General features: G+C 41.3%; 1 protein-coding gene across 2 annotated transcripts in view; it reads left to right on the forward strand.

Moving 5' to 3' along the window:
- The window catches only part of itgb2 (integrin, beta 2), a 74,120-nt gene that overhangs the window by 50,809 nt on the left and 6,190 nt on the right, over positions 1–17,121 (forward strand). For both annotated transcript variants that reach the window (XM_033615067.2, XM_033615075.2), the window contains exons 7-15: positions 2,805–2,963; positions 5,037–5,132; positions 5,242–5,331; positions 5,485–5,622; positions 6,711–6,904; positions 7,192–7,424; positions 14,019–14,238; positions 14,400–14,614; positions 15,819–15,985. In XM_033615067.2, the coding sequence (XP_033470958.1) occupies positions 2,805–2,963; positions 5,037–5,132; positions 5,242–5,331; positions 5,485–5,622; positions 6,711–6,904; positions 7,192–7,424; positions 14,019–14,238; positions 14,400–14,614; positions 15,819–15,985 (1,512 nt within the window). The remainder of the gene's footprint in view (positions 1–2,804; positions 2,964–5,036; positions 5,133–5,241; positions 5,332–5,484; positions 5,623–6,710; positions 6,905–7,191; positions 7,425–14,018; positions 14,239–14,399; positions 14,615–15,818; positions 15,986–17,121) is intronic.

The following is a 17,121-nucleotide window of genomic DNA, read 5'->3' on the forward strand; positions in this document are numbered from 1 at the left end:
ACCAGGTTCAACTTTTTACTCGCAAAACTTTTTGACTTGCAAACAAAACTTTAGGATTTGCAAACAAAACTTTAGGATTTGCGTTTTTTAATCAATCATTTTTTACTTGCAATAAAACATTTTTTGATTGCAATATTGATACTTTTGCGCTCAAATCTTTTTTTGATTGCAAAACCTACACTGTTTGATTGAATAATAAAGAAATAAATGTAGCTCCATACTTAACAATTTTTTTCCTGCGCCCTGACACCTTTTGGTTTAGAAATTGATGCAGGACCACCACTGCTCCACCCTGCAAAGTCTTGGTAAAGTGCTGGAAACATCAAGAAGTCCAAACTGGTAGAAAAGATTTCCACAAACTTACTTATCAGAGCATACGTACAGTAGTACACTTTGTTAGAGCTGTAAGGCCCCATTTCCACCAAACACGTTTGGTATGGTACCTTTGGAACCCAAAGTAACCCTTCAGACATGGTACCTAGACCCTAGCGTTTCCACCACAAACAGTACCCTTAAATGTTGGCAGCGTGATTGTCACTCACTGCTATCTCCAGCACTCACTGCATTTCCTCATTACTAGTGATTCAGAGAGTCTGCACCTTGTTAACTGTCTGCAGAACGGGGTTGCACACAGGCTCAGAACAAAATAAAACAGGAGAGTCTCTCCGTGGGATATTTAAAAATATCGGGTATGTGCACTTAGTCCTTCTAAGGTAAGCGTGGGGGTTTAGTGTTGCCCATAAGAATGGCGGTCCATGGTGTTTTTTTTACTCTGAGTGAGGATTATAATGCAGTTCACATAATCTGGTTGAAATTATTAAACACTTGAAGATCCACTAATTACTAAAAGTGTATGTCATATATAAATTAAAGTAATGGTCAAAGTTGTCACAGTATGTTGACTGATTCACATTGTCAGCTCACGCATTGAGTAACATTACAAGTTAACATTCCACCTTAAAAGTCGCCAGCAGGCGGCCCAGTGAATGACTACAGCTGCTGTAGTTGCTGTAGTCATTCACAAGGTACCATCCTTTCGTTTTATAGTTACAGTCTACTAATAAAACTCTAATAAAACTACTGATAAAACTCTCCACGGTACGAACGGGAGTTGCATGAGCCTCAAAACAAGCCACAGCTCAGCCCTGAGCTATTAACCAGTCAACAGACTCCAGTGTTCACAGCTCCACCTTTTAGTACCAGATCTGTGTGCTAGGTACCCCAACAGAAGGGGTACCAAAAAGTTTTATCAGTACCATCCACAACTTTTCACAGTGGAAACAGAAAAAAAGCATACTGAACTGAACGGTACTGTACTGCTCGGTGGAAAAGGGGCTTAACAGACTGAAAGCTCAAGAATAATGTGAAACACTGCATAGATGCAAGTGTGCGGAAATCATTTCTACCTGTTGAAGGAATGATGCCATTGTGTCTGATGTCAGAACAAGGCTAAGTTCTTAGGATGTTCTAACATGTACACCACAGAATTGAATTAGGGTTTTCACACCGAATCTGTTTAGTTCTGTTGAAATGTGCATTTGGGCTGCATGTTGAAGCTCTCAGTCATACTCCAGAGCAGACTAAGCAAATGAATCAGGACGACATGAAAAGGAAGGTCTGACTTTAGTTAGGTGCATTTTGTTTGTGATGCAACTATATTATTTATAGTTGCAGACATAAAACAAACACATAACAGAATTATGAGACATCAAGACACATTCAAAAAATCTACAGCAAGAGGTGACTGCATTCAAGTCATTTAAAATGACTTCAAATGCACCCAATGAGACCAGCTTCCAAAAATACAGGTAATCTTGCAACTGATTCCAAGCTGAGTAAGCAGCATACTTAAAAGCCATTTAATACAAACCTCAGGGACCTCAAAGGCCTTTGAGTGAAGACAAGAACTTCCCATACTTTTTTGTAGAATGTAGATCCGTAGGTAAGACAAAAGCAGTCTAAGAATAGTTTAGAAATAGGAAGTCTACAGGTGGACAATGCAGATCATCCAACCCGGAGCTACAGAAAGCAATCGGGCAGCTGTGGCTCGGAAGGTAGAGCAGGTCGTCCATACCTTCACCTCAGCCCCAGATGGTCTGGGCTTAGCCCCAGACCTTGTCAACTCCTTAAAACGCCCCTGTTGTGAGGTCTTTCGTAGGCTGGCAAAGTATTGTAGAGTGTATTGACTGTCTGGCATACAAACACCCTTTATGAACAGTAGTCAAGCCTGTAGACTCCATTAAATGGTAGAATCACACTAAGAGGAAAATTGACAAGTTACACAGAAAGATAATTAGAAGCCCATTCTGAGAGTATATGATGTCCTCATAGGTGGAACAAATTTACAGATTACAGAATTTTCTGCAGTTTTTTTTCAGTCTCCTCCATCTCGATGGTGCATATTTCAAGGGGATTTTGCATACAGATATAAAAAATGCCTAGTGAAAGCCAACCCACACCACTAGCTATGTCTCAAATACAGTTCTGTGTCTCAGAAAAACTGTTCATACAAAACATTTTTACTTGAGCAAATAAATTTTGTAAAAAAAAAAAAAAAAAAAAAAGTAATGCAAGGGTGTTTTATATCAACGTAAGGAGAAAAAATATGTTAAACAAGTTTGCAATATATATCTACACTTATGTTTCCAACAATATCTGCTCTTAGCACTTAAAATATTTGCACGGTTCTGTTTGCACAACTTGGTTAAAGCTAAGGATAGATGATCATCCTAGTTAAATTTTGCAAAGTCAATGCCTTTGAAATTTTCTTGATTAAATGTTTCCTAACACATATTGTTGTTCAGGAAAAAATAGGTTGGAGGAACAGCAGCACTCGACTGATTGTGCTGACCACTGATGCTGGATTCCACATGGCTGGGGATGGAAAATTAGCTGGCATACTGGAACCCAATGATGAACAGTGCCATATGGAAAACAACCTTTATACCAATAGCATTGACATGGTATGTGTAGTATCACATAAAGAAATCAATAGTCAAAAGTGTTCTAGTGCCATGTTCTCGTAACTGATGGAAATAATATGAAAAATAAGAACCAAGCTGTAATAAATTAAAACTTACCAATATCATCATTGCCACACTGATTCCACAAAAAAAGGTCAGATTGTAACCCAAGTTCTAGTAATGTAGGCAAAACCCTTGACTGGACTCTTGGGTAATACTTTTCTCTAATCATGAGTACATATTTTCCAATTGAAATTTGTATAAACATAGCCACCCGATCAGGATGCGCCTACCTGAATATGTGCAGACTCCACAGTATAAAAGGTCACACCAAGCTTCAAAATGAAGCTATTACAGAAGTGCAGAAAGCTGCAGTTCCTATAATGGCTACTTGAGGCTGGCTTTAATCCCCATAGACCCCTATGCCAACATGCCAAATTTAACAGCAGAAATAAACATGTTTACAGCCTGGTACGAAAAAACTTTTTGATCTCTATAGCTAATTTCAACATTCATAACAACTGTCCAGGGGTGTTTTTTTTAATATAACTCACCTGTTTACATTTTATTTAGGCTTAAAGTTAAGCTTGTTTAAATGCAGAGCCACTTTGATTGACAGGCTTCACCCTCTTGTCCAAATATGGTCACTATTGGCTCTAAAGAACCAAGATGGCAACACCATCATGCTGAATTAGAGGCTTCAAAACGGCAGTCCACAAACCAATGGGTGATGTCACATTAGCTACATCCATTATTTTAAACAGTCTATGGCCAGCATACGTCATTGTCTGCTATCTTACATCCTCTTCAGTGAGCAGTGTAGGAGCACTATTGACCTGAAAGAGTTCCTTAAGTTCTTGGGAATGAAGAGGTGATTTGGTCTGTTCTGCTGGGGTCACAATAAAGCAGCATACATCTGCAGTGCACTGACAGGGCGCTTAAATAATTCACTCTCTTAGCTCTTTCCTGAACTTGCTGGCAGGGTTTCAGTTGCCTCTCTGTCAGCTCAGCTAAAATTGTGCTTAATTTAGTCTCTTTTGCAAGTCTTGGTGGTGCTTTTTGTGGTTGACCTTAGGCAGTCGTGGCATTTGGCTGCGAGTCACTCATTGGGATTAGGAAATCAACTCACCAGTCTGTTAACTCTCCTTCTGCCAACTTCTAGCTAGCTATCTGCTAGCCAGGTTGGGGTTTTCAAATGGAAACATCAGTAAACATTGAGGAAACATTGAGAAGAATGAGCACCAACTGAATTTACATCCTGCTTGCTATTGTACAAGTGTTGGAAATAAACTGGATGCCCTCCATGCCACCGCAGTTTCCAATAAGATATCAGGAACTGTAATATCCTTTGATTCAATGAAAACTTGTGTGCTTTATGGGGAATAAGGGCTGGTGTGATGGTGGCTTTGTGAGGTGCTGTCCTGTTCCTGCAGTGGATCACTGCTTTAGGCTGCGCAAAAATGACTACAGAAACGACTGCAGAGTGGCACCGCCCGTGTTTGGAAGTAGCAGCCATACAGCCATCTTGTTGAGGTTGGCATGTGTGGACAGTAAAATTATTCCGCAACCAGATACCATGAATTACCAGAACCATCCAGAAACATGGACAGTTATGAAGCACACTTTTGCAGAGTGGTGGCTGCTGAACACAACTGGCTGTATGGTGTGTAAGGAGTCACTTGAAGCAGTAGTAGGGAAGGTCTGTGCCCACAATGATGCATGGACATGACAGGCACTGACAAGGCTCCTAAATTGGCAACTTCATTCATGTAGAGAGCTAATCAGTGGGCACATTCCTAATCACTGAAGAGAAAAAGGACAGCAGTAAGAACTGCCTTATATGGTGTGCGTATTCAGGTAGGCACGTCCAGATTGGCCGGCTGTGTTTATGTTATTTAAGTGGGTAAATGCGTGCTCGTGATTGGAGGAGAGTAGTACCCCCAGAGTCCAGTACAGGGTTGAACAGTGTTCTTACAAAAAAAACAAAACAGTCACTTAACTAGCACCCCAGCTGGTGTATCATGGACATTAGGTTTAAAAAATTTCACTGAATTCTCTGATTGTTGTGTGCAGGACTACCCATCTGTTGGCCAACTAGCTATGCAACTGGAGAAAAACAATATTCAGCCCATATTTGCAGTGACAATAAATGTGTCGACTGTGTACGAGGTAAATGAGATGTACCTTTCACTTCTGTATCTCATTTTATTTATTTATAGAGCGCACATTATATTCTTACTCTGGTGGATTTTTTATTTGACCTTTTGATTTATTCCAGCAACTCTCCAAAATGATTCCAAAATCAGAGGTGGGAGTTCTGTCAGGAGATTCTAAAAATGTTGTTGGATTGATTGAAAACGCCTACAATGTAAGTTGTCAGTTCGCATCAGATACATTTTGCGACATTCCTTCCTTGTGTGCACATGTAACTGTCCTGTATGACCAATGCATTTTTTTCTCATGATACTGAGCTATTTGTGTATATATCTCACAACCCTCTAAAATGTGTAATCCATGACAGAGGTTGTCCTCCAAAGTAACTTTGACCCATGACGATCTCCCTGACAATGTAAGAGTTGTTTTCACTCCTAAATGCGCTCATGCACAACCAGCAGTTGACGGCGAAGGGGTCTGTGACAAAGTACGAGTGGGACAGGAGGTCAGTTCTTTTTGTATTCCCTTTATATTTTTCTTTTACTTTCTATGGTTATGTTCATATATTAAGTGCACATAGTTCTTGTTGCATCCATTTTAGGTTTTGGCATTGTATTTGATGCATCCCATGTCCACATTTTGATTCTCATTAAAATCATCCATCCATCCAAATCTTGGTGTCACCAGACTAAGTACAGTAGCCCAGACATCCTTCTCCCTAACCTCCTCCTCCTCCACTTCTTCTGGGACAATCCTAAGGCATCCCAAGGTCAGATGGGATACTCAATCCCTTTACCATGTTCAGGGTCTCTTCCTCAGTCTCCTCCCAGTTGGACATGCTCAGATTAACCCCACTAAGCTCCCTTCAGATGTGTGAGTGCTTTCCCTTATCTCTAAGGATGAACCCAGCAGTGTTGTGAAGGAAACTTATCTCGGCCTGTTGAATTTGCAACCACATTCTTTTGATCATTGACCAAAACTTATGTTCATGAGTGAGGTGTTCAAACGTGTATCAGCCAGCAAGAAGACTTCAGCCTTCAGGCTCAGCTGCCTTTTTTCCTTTTCTAATACTAATACAGCATCAATCTGCCTGTAAATCATGCATCCCATCTGACACTGACTCATGAACAAAATCCTAAAGATATTTGAACTCCTTTACTTGAGATAGCTACTCATTCCCAAGGTGGTGGACCATTTCACTTTTCTGTCTGAGTACCATGGCTTCAGACTTGGAGGCACTGACTTTTCCAAGCCACTTGATGCCAGTGTGTGCTGGAGGTCACAGCCTGATGAAGCTTGCAGAACAACATCAGAGCTTCAGAGATGCAATTTGTCAAATTAAGACACAAGGCACGATTTTGTGCTGCAACTATTGGGGTATAACGTTTATTGTTCAGACTCCCAGGACAGATCAATGGTGGAAAAGGGGATCCAGCTGATTGTAAAATCTGTAAAACCCCTCTAATGCACTGAATATTGATACAAGAGGGGATCCAGAATGTGAATATGTCATTGTGACCTTCATATATCCAAAATGTAATAAATGTATTGCTTGCCCCCCCCCCCCCCCCCCCCCCACACACACACACACAGATTTCTTTTGATGTCACAGTGACGGCGTACACATGTATGGAGGAAAATTCTAAATTCACTATCAGACCACTGGGCATTAAAGACACATTGACAGTGGCCCTATCTACAAATTGTGAGTGTCAGTGTGAAGACCCAAAAGACACCAACCACCCACACTGCAAGGGCAAGGGAAGAGTACAGTGTGGTATTTGCAGGTAAGCTTTACGTCTCCCTACACAATGATTGCGTGAGCTGGCATGAACTCGAAGTTCATATTAACATACAGTACAGTACAGTATATGTTCTTCTCTGTCAGGGGCAAAGAAGCATAGCTTGAAGCCTTTATGCAAAATATCCTCTGATGCACTGCCATGACAGTCCAGAGAAAACCTCACACGTGCTCACACGTGTTATGATTCTCTCAGGGACCACAGCTGTTTGTTGTATTTTTATTTGTGTTCATTTCAGGTTTTTATGCCCCTTTTAACATGTCTTTATTTAGCTGCAATGAAGGCTCCATTGGTCAGTTCTGTGAGTGTTCCATTGGCAATAAAGATGAGCGTACCCTGCGAGCATCCTGTCAGAGGCAGAATGGCACTGAGTGTGAGGGTCGAGGAGACTGTGTGTGTGGCAGGTGCCAGTGTCACACCACAGAGAGTGGCAGCAGTTATCATGGTGTCTTCTGCGAGTGTGACGATGAACACTGTGAGAAGTTCCAGAATAAACTATGTGGAGGTAATGTTTCTGTCATTATCATCATTTGCATTTTAAAGTGTTATAGCCAGACAACTAACTTTTTCAATTATGGTTTAACAGGTACAGGTATTTTTCACCAAAACACACTGGGCATCATTCATGAAATGTTAGTAAATCTGTGTGTAGATTTTCACATAAAACCTTGGTACTAAAAATTTACACTGGATTCATGAACACCACGGGAAACTCGGGTTTGATCGTAGGCACGTGTGTATGTTCATGAATGTCAATCAATCACAGACTGACAGCGTGCTCCAGCTAGTCAGCAATTAGCATACATCCCCGCCCATGAATAGCCAGTGACCAGCATATATGGAGGTGATAATTACTATGGATAGGTGCATCCTGTCAACCTGCGAACATGGAGCAAACAAAGAAAGAGGGAGAGGGGGAGAAAGAAATGAATGTGGTGTGACAGGGACAGGTAAATGTTCATGTTTATTTTTATTTGCATGAAACAAAATTTGTACTCAGGTCCAGCAGTGTACAATACAATAAATCTAAAATAAACTATAATAAATAGTAAGACTAAAATAACAACACAAAATGAGTATCACTAAGATATATAATAAATAACAGTGCAGTGGAATAAAAACAGCAGCGTTAAAAACAAGGCAGCATGTTGTGACACAGTAAGGCAGAGATGAAAGTGCATTCAGTGAGGTACGGAGTTCATCAGTCTAACAGCCTCTGGGTAGAAGCTGCATTTGAGCCTGGTTGTTCTGGACTTGATGCTCCGCAGCCTCTTACCCGAGGGAAGGGATTCAAACAGTCTATGGGCTGGGTGGGTAGAGTCCCCCATGATGTGGGCTGCACTGCTCCTGCACCTGCTGGTGTAAATGTCCTCAATGGAAGGATGACTGCTGCGGGTGATTTTCTGGGCAGTTTGCACCACCCTCTGCAGCGCCTTCCTGTCAGCAGCAGAGCAGTTCCCATACCAGGTGGTCATGGAGAAGGTGAGTGTACTCTCCACCACACACCTGTAGAAAGCTGCCAGCACTGAGGAATTGAGGCCAGCCTGCCTCAGCCTCCTGAGAAAATAAAGGGGTTGGTGGGCCTTCTTTAAGATGTTGGAGGTGTTTATGGTCCACTTAAAGTCCCTGGAAATGTTGACTCCAAGGTACCTGAAGCTGTGAACCATTTCCACCGCTGTACCACTGATGAACAGTGGGAAGTGGGTGAGGCTTCTCCTCCTAAAATCCATGACCAGCTCCTTTGTCTTCCCCACACTGAGGCAGAGGTTATTCTTAGTCCACCAGATCTTCCACCTCCTGCCGGTAAGACGACTCGTCAGTGTAGGATATCAGTCCCACTACTGCTGTGTCGTCTGCAAATTTCACAATATGGTTGACTGGGTGATTGGCTGAGCAGCCATATGTGAATAGCGTGTACAGTAGGGGGCTCACGACCCATCTTTGGGGGGAGCCGGTGTTGAGGATGATGCGGGAGGACGAGATGCTGTGGATCTTTACTGTCTGTGGCCAGTGTGTCAAAAGGTCCAGGACCCAGTTGCAAAGGGAAGGTGTGAGTCTGAGCAGCAGTAGTTTGCTGGCAAGAGTCTGCGGGACGATTGTATTGAACGCAGAGCTAAAGTCCAGAAAAAATGTCCTGACATAGAAATCCCCACTCTCCAGGTGTCTGACGACACTGCATCTGATGTAGAGCGGTTCTTCCTGTAGGCGTACTGCTGTGGATCTGTGTTGATGTCAGTATTGTTACCTCCGCCAAGGAGGTTATGTTTTCACCAGCGTTGGTCTGTTTTGTCTGTTTGTCTGCGAAATAAGTTGAAAAGTTCTGAACAGATTTTGATGAAATTTTCAGGAAAGGTTGATAATGGGACAAGGAACAGATAATAAAATTTTGGTGGTGATCGGTTGAAGCAAAGTGGATAAAATAATAAAATGGCGTGAAATCTGAGCTGCTTGTTGGAGGTCTACACTCTCCAAGTGCTCTAGTTCCTTATGTGGGCCATGACTAGCTGCTCCAAGCATTTCATGAGTATCAGGGTTATAGCAACCGGGCAATAGTCATTCATACTTTTAGCTGTTGCACTTTTGGGCACTGGGATGATGGAAGAAGTCTTTAGACACACCGGCACCATAGCCTGGGAGAGTGAGATGTTGAAAATGTCTGTCCATACTTCTGTGAGCTCATGAGCACAGTCCCTGGTGGAACGGTGAGCCTGGAGCTGGGGGAGGAGTTGTTGGAAGCTTCAAAGCAGGCGTAAAATGTGTTTAGGGCATCAGGGAGAGAGGAGTCCTCGGGACATTCAACATCAGAGGCCTGAAAGGAGGCAACGGATGCCGTTGACTCTGTGTTCGCTGTTGTAAGAACCATCTAAGAAGTGAAACAAAATGGTTTGGACCTTGATGCCAAAAACACAGAGGTACACACACAAAAAAAAACACAACAGTCACAGGAGGCTCTTCTCAGTCACAACTCTCTGCTACAGATGAGCACGTTGCTTGCATCATGGAAGAGGCCTCTCTGTAAGGGATTATTCCTGACAGAGACAGTGACATGCCTCCAGTCAACAGCAAACTCAGAAGGTAATATTAAGTTGTAAATCACGTTTCATTCTGACAGCCATCACTGATAACTTGTTTGGTCAGTAACGTGGGTCTCACAGTCTGGCCACTCAAACAGATGATAAATTTGTGGAGGTGTCTCTCCTGATTGAATCAAGTGGGAATGGGGTGCCAGAAATGTAGAAAACACATGTATTAAGTCAATTTAAATAACATATCCACGTTTTTAAGAAACCTAGTCTGAAACTTTAATCTGCTAGATGCTAACAAATTCAGCTAACCGTGTTAATTTTCTAATCTTTTGTCATTTTTAACTCACATCTTTCAAAGATTATTTTTTCGGGCTTTTTGCCTTTAATGTTGTTGTGGAAATTCTCTGCTGCTGGTGAATAATGAAATAGAGACTTCTGCCGGCCGACAAGGTTTTTATTTTCTTTGCAAAGAAGTGTCAATCAGCACACGAGTGGTCAGAATGAAGAAAGACCCTGAGCATGGGGAAGCTTAAACATTTATACCTGAGGACCGCCTCTTACGGTGTGTTTCACACCCTTCTGTCTGCGGCACGGAGCGGCGCCCCTACCCATTGTTTTCACACTTTTTCGTCTGCCACAAGTATTGGCTCCGACCCCCTAGGGTGTGTTTCATACTTGGCGTATCCTGCAGGATTTTGTATGTAGGTGTGAGGTTAAGGGGTCTAGACATCTTAAGTATTTGAAAACACAAAGAAAATGAGATTACAATGTACAGGATAGAGTGAAATGGGGGAGAGAGAGAGAGAGAGAGTGTGTGTGTGTGGGGGGGTGACATGCAGCAAATGGTTGCAAGCCAGAGTTGAACCTGCGACCGCTGCGGCGAGGCATCGCCATTGTACATGGGGCACCAGCACTATCCACTGCGCTACCAATGCCCCTAACTCACATCTTTCAAAGGCATCTGCGTATTGTGAACATAACAGTGCACTGTTAATAAAAATGTCAGGAGCTGATGATTTAATAGCGGGACCTCAGGAAACTTCAGTGTATTGCACACAGTATTAAATGAAGACTCGATCAAGGAGAATCACAGTTGAACATACATACCCATTTAAGCCCACCGGCAACAATAGTTGCCAAAGTGTATGCTTGTCATTTTCCACTTAAAAATACATTTCTAAATACTATATGTGTTTTATATATCAATGATATGTGAGTAGACACCTTAGAAAATCATATTAAGAAAAAAAAATTAAGTTTCCGCATACTTCCTGTCACATGGCGTTGCTGAGTACCTGACCCATCTTACTGAGGGCATGGCGACGAAAAACCCCCACAAGTAAAGGTGATTTTCATATTATAATAATATTTTTTTGTTGACATATATATATCTACTTAATCATGAAAGCCTCTAGAATCATCCAAACAACAGAAATATTACATTGGATGTATAGTTTTTTCTGTATGCAATCATTTGTCCAAGCAGCAACTATTGTTGCCGGTGGGCACATACCTTGTCAGTAGATAATAATGTTAGCTAACATTACCAACATTACAAAGGGCTAATATTTGGTAACAATACAGTTTTTGATAGTGTTAGCTTTAACATTTGGTAACCAACATTACTAGTGTTTGGTAGCTAGCGCTAGCTAACTACCTAGCTAACTAACTAGCTAGCTATTAGCGCTGCCAATGTTAGCGCTGACTGTGTTGCACTGTGTGGTAGATTAGAAGGACTGAATGATGTCAAATACAGGGAGAACATCTTTAACACTATTGTACATGAAGAGGGATATAGAATTGGAATTGTTTGGTAAAAAATATCCATTTCAAATTGCGTTAATTTCACAAAATGGTGACCCCCAGTGGCCGTGGGAGCAAACTCTTTTGTGTTTTCCATAGAGATTAACCAGGAGGATTAGAGAGGTATACTTTGGCAGAGGTTTTGGACATCCTTGATGCAGATGATCCCTCTGCAAAAATCACAAGCATTTCAGTTGTGCCAGAGTCTGAGAATAATGCCCACGAAACAGACTGTGACAGCGATTTTTCTGATGATGATGATGTGACCTGTGATCCCAAACGCCTACCATCTAGGCTGCTCAAAGGAGACTGCTTTGTGTCTGATGGTGACATGCAACTACCCATCATTGATGATGGACAAGAACCTGAGTAGCTATGTTTCCATCCAAAAGTGATCCGAATCATTGGGAAATGCGCATTAAAAGAAATACGAATCCTGTGTGTTTCCATTAAATGTACGGACTTTGGTGAAAACTACGAACTTGCACGAGTTTTCCGCAGAACCGAAAACAAAACAAGTCTCGCATTCTTCTTCTTCTACGTTTTCTGGTGGTTGGCAACCAGCTTGTAAATGCATTACCGCCTTATTAAGGCTAGAAATGTTCTTATTTTGTCCTCCGTCCACACAAGTCTTGTGTTGTTGTTTTCCGCAACGTTTTTGCCTTGTGAGTGAACCGGAAACACCGGAAGCAGTTGGGGTGAAAATGCACTACGTCAGACTTAATTCGAACATAACTGTTTCCATCCCCCGTTTTGCGAATCAATATATTTTTTTTTATCAACCAAAACCCGGCTATAGCGAGTGTATTTTAGTTTGTGCGAATCAAGAGATTTTAATTCGAATTTTGGCGTTTCAAAGTTTTTTGATGACAAAATTCATGAATTAAATTGTTCTCACACTTGTTTTAAATAATAAACGTTTTTCTCAATAAAGACAGCTGAATTACATGTTGTTTTTTGTGCTCTAATTCACTTTTCACCGTTAGAGGGGTAGATACAAGGTATGTGCCCACCGGCAACTATAGTTGCCGAACATTCAAATGAGATTTTCTAGAACAGAGAGCACAAAATGGAGGAAATAACTTTAGAACATGTTCATATGGGACTCAGTTAACATGATTATATGCACAAAAACACTGAGAAAAATTGGGCACAAATGGGTTAACTAATACTGTGTATGCCATCCAGAGATTCTGAGGATGTTCTTGCCCAGTCCTTGCCTTTAACCCAAACAGTTTTCCCTTGCGAGTCATTCCAAGTTCCCAAGTAAGGTTATTCTGTGCGAGCTATGGTTTTGTGACTTTTCTATTGGTTACTAAGTTTTAAACAACAAGCATGCTTACTTGGCTCACTCTAAATCACCATGACTGTCTCTTACAAAATGCACACATCAAAAAAGAGACTCATATGTTGAGCCTGGGGCACAGGGCAATCCCCCTTCCTCTTAACCTTGGGTGCTATGACAATGGAGCCAGCAAGACACCCTTAACTGGACAGCTGTACTCCCTCTGGGAGACAGAACTGGGAGAACAAAAATGGAGTGCATTCGTAACAAAGGCAAGGTAGCCTGACCTCAAGGCCTCTTTAAGGCCTTCTGCTGACCTGACTGTTACCTTAAGCATAACTGTCACCCATTTCCTTTACTGACCAAGGTTGAAGGCTGTAACACAACAAAAATCCTTCTCAAGCACAATACAAACTAAAATTGCAATATCTAATAATGACAAGCAATATTTTTGTGCATTTCTTATTTACTCAAGCACTACGAGCAGTTAGAGGCAGATATAGATTTGTTAATACCTATGAAAATATCGGAGCTTCCGATTGAATGCCGAAATACACATACATTTCCTTCTAGGAGCAGTTTACACACAAAGTCTTTCTGCTCACGTTTCATTATTGAGACCCATTGTGTGTATTCTTTAGCCCTACCATACTGGTTAATTTCTCATTCTACCTCATAGAACATTTAGAAAGTATATTCTTTGTATTTTGGAACCTGCTTTGTTTAAAGTCATGTTGGCTAACACTCTTCTTCTGCTATGTAACAAGGGGGTAGGAAGGTTATTTTTGTGCATGGCAAATGACAGAAACTGAGGGAAGGGAGTAGAGGGTTGTTGGGAATCACAAGTTAAAAAGTATTGAAATGGCTATCAGACATATTTAGTAATAACATCCAATGATATGTGGGGTAGCGTGCACCCACAAATGTGTAGTTAAAAGCAAGTATATCAGCACTCTAACTCTCTTCTCCATTCCTCAACTTTTAGGAAATGGTAAGTGCAACTGTGGCGATTGTGAATGCAATCCTGGCTTCGAGGGCTCAGCCTGTCAGTGTAAGGTGTCTACAGAAGGCTGTGTTACCCCCAACAACACTGTATGCTACGGAAGAGGGAAATGCAAGTGTAACCGCTGTGAGTGTAACGAGGGTTACCAGCATCCACGATGCAAGACATGCCTTGGCTGCCCTGACCCTTGCCAGACCAAACTGTAAGGAGGCCAAATTTATATTTAACTTTTACTTTAAAGTTATAATTGAAGGTCTGATTCACCACATTACAAAAAAGATATCAAAGTATTTGGTCATGAAACAACAAAATAGTTCCTCCACTGACCTAAGTATTAACTGCTGCTACTAATCTCATTTTCAGGAACTGCATTGAATGCCTTGGCTTTAACTCAGGTCCCTTTAAAAAAAACTGCAGTGTGGTTTGCAGCAGTAATATTCATTATAATATGGTAGATCAGTTCACCATACAAAACAAGAAGTGCCAGCAGAAGGACTCGGAGGGCTGCTGGATCAAATTTAATCTGGACCAGTTGATCGGAGAGGATAACTACCAAGCTGAAATTCTGAAACAAAGAGGTAAGCTGCTGATGACAAGTCTTTAAAGCTGTTAACTTCTAAAATTTTCTTTCTTTCAATGCAGTTTTCAGTGGAACTGCTATTTGAAAACATTAAACTGGACTAAGACTCTGCTAGTAGCTCTGTAAGGTTGTATAGGAACAGCTGTAATTTGAACTAAATGCTAACAACAGCATGTTAATATGCTTACAATGATATGATAATACTAACATGCTGATATTCAGACTGTTCTCACAAAGTTTTTGTAGGTTTTCCTACAAAAAGCAATGCACCAAAATTCATACATATCCCACATACTTTGAAAGGCAGCAATCACATGACCAATGCGCTGAAAGCAGTAAACAAAGAAGCAGTCCCGAGCGCTTGTAAGGAGGCAGGTTGGGGGTGGTGGATGGGTCACAAAAAAACCACTTGTGACTTTCCCTGGGAGTTGTGTGTTCAGATCCATGTGAACTTTGTGTCATTTTAAGGTATGTCCTCACCATGTTTTTTTTTTTTTTTAACCTTAACCTCAGTATCTTCACTTGCCTAAACCTAAAGACACCCAACCATGTTTCTTTACCTAAACCTAACCACAGTAACATTTACTGCCTACACCTAACCTCTGTAACTTTACATTAAGGATGTGACATCATTCGTAGGGCGCAAATTCATACATTTTTCTTAGGATATCATACAAACTATTCTATGTAATACATTCTCACTCCGACCTCGTCACATAGTGACGTTTGCTCATGGACTTTCCACCTTGAAATTTAAGGTGCAAGGTGCCCTGAGTGCTGAGTGCAATCTGTTTTCAAAATACATTTCCGTTTTCACAGGAAATGTACAGTTTGCATACAGTCTCTTTCAAAATAAATGGACAACATCAGTAATAAAGGTTTCTTTTTTTCCCCCTTTAACAACAAACGCACGTGGTTGGGTTGAGAAAAAAGAACAGGGTTTGTCTTTACATTCTCATGGGAGGCGATTACCAACTTCCCGGGTGAAAGTCAGTAATTGTTGGACCCATCCACCCACCACCTCTCCTGACCACCGTACTCGGACTTCTGCCACCTTAGCTTTCTTTGTTGTCCTGCCGCGTTTCCCCCTGATGCTGCGCTGTTAAACAATGGTGTTAGATGAAAAATCAGAGGATCACCAAAGTTATTTTGTCATTTTGGATATATGTAAAACCTTCTGTAACTTTTCCGTCTTCCTTCAGACTGTCCAGAACCACCCAGCGTCACAGCTATCATCGCAGGTTCCCTTGCGGCTGTGGCTCTCATTGGCATCCTGCTGTTGATGCTTATCAAGCTACTTATCTACATGAAGGACCTGAAAGAGTTCAAGAAATTTGAAAATGAAAAGAAAAAATCCAAGTGGGCAGAGGTAAGATGATTTATTACCCACCGCCAAGGAGGTTATGTTTTCACCGGCGTTGGTCTGTTTGTCTGCAAAATAACTCGAAAAGTTCTGAATGGATTTTGATGAAATTTTTCAGGAAAGGTTGACAAGGAACAGATGATAAAATTTTGGTGGTGATCGGTTGAAGCGAAGGGGATAAAATAATAAAATGGTGGGAAATCTGAGCTGCTTGGCGGAGGTCTGCACTCTCCAAGTGCTCTAGTAAAAGTACAAAGTACTCTTCTCAAAAACTACTCAGAGTATTAATTACTTTTAACCGATGGATGTTTTATTGTGTCGTCAATAGCAGGCATTCAATCGATTCACCTGTATAAAATATCAAAAACAGCTCACCTTACACAGTGAAATTACTGCAATGATATGCCTATTATAAGGCAAGAGTGTAAACACATGGCACACACATGAATACATGGGGCTCACTGACTCCACAAGAGTCACAGCTTTCCAGTCAGCCCCAATTTATCCAACTGTAATACTGTTTAAGGACCCCAATATGCAGGAATAATAAAATAGAATAGGCGAAATTACATAAATACCGCACGCAAAATAACCGCGTGGGTTTTGCACAAAACTGCAAGGGATTAGAGTGAAGTGGATGTGTCTGTAAAGGGGTAACGCTTATCATACGAAAACATCTTCATTCAGGTATCTTGAAGTAAGAGAACAAGGGACCCCTTGCTTGTGCTCTGTTTTCCATGCTAAATGTTAGCCTAAATTTGGAGCACTATTTACAAGCTAACATGACATGGTTAATTTTCATGGTTAATGTTTCATATGACATAGCGTCACTCTAGCACAAAATATAGGCCTGCTTAATGTAGGCCTGTGAGTATTAAATGACTACAGATTTAACTTATTGTAATGACGGTGGTTGTCCAAATATTAAGCTAAAACATTTCTAAGAATTGTAGCTTAATTATGCATGCATGCATGCACGTGCACATGTTAGCTAGCTCCGTCTTATTTTAATATCAGGCAAACCAGTGGCAGTGACAATATCTTTGCAGACTTATCTTAGCCAAACTAATAACCAGTGCTTAATTTGTAAAATCAGAAGTAGGGGAACACTTTGGGCCTCTGAGAGAGCAGTGTTCCCCCAC

Source organism: Epinephelus lanceolatus, chromosome 14, assembly GCF_041903045.1.
Source record: "Epinephelus lanceolatus isolate andai-2023 chromosome 14, ASM4190304v1, whole genome shotgun sequence".
Taxonomy (NCBI): Eukaryota; Metazoa; Chordata; class Actinopteri; order Perciformes; family Serranidae; genus Epinephelus; species Epinephelus lanceolatus.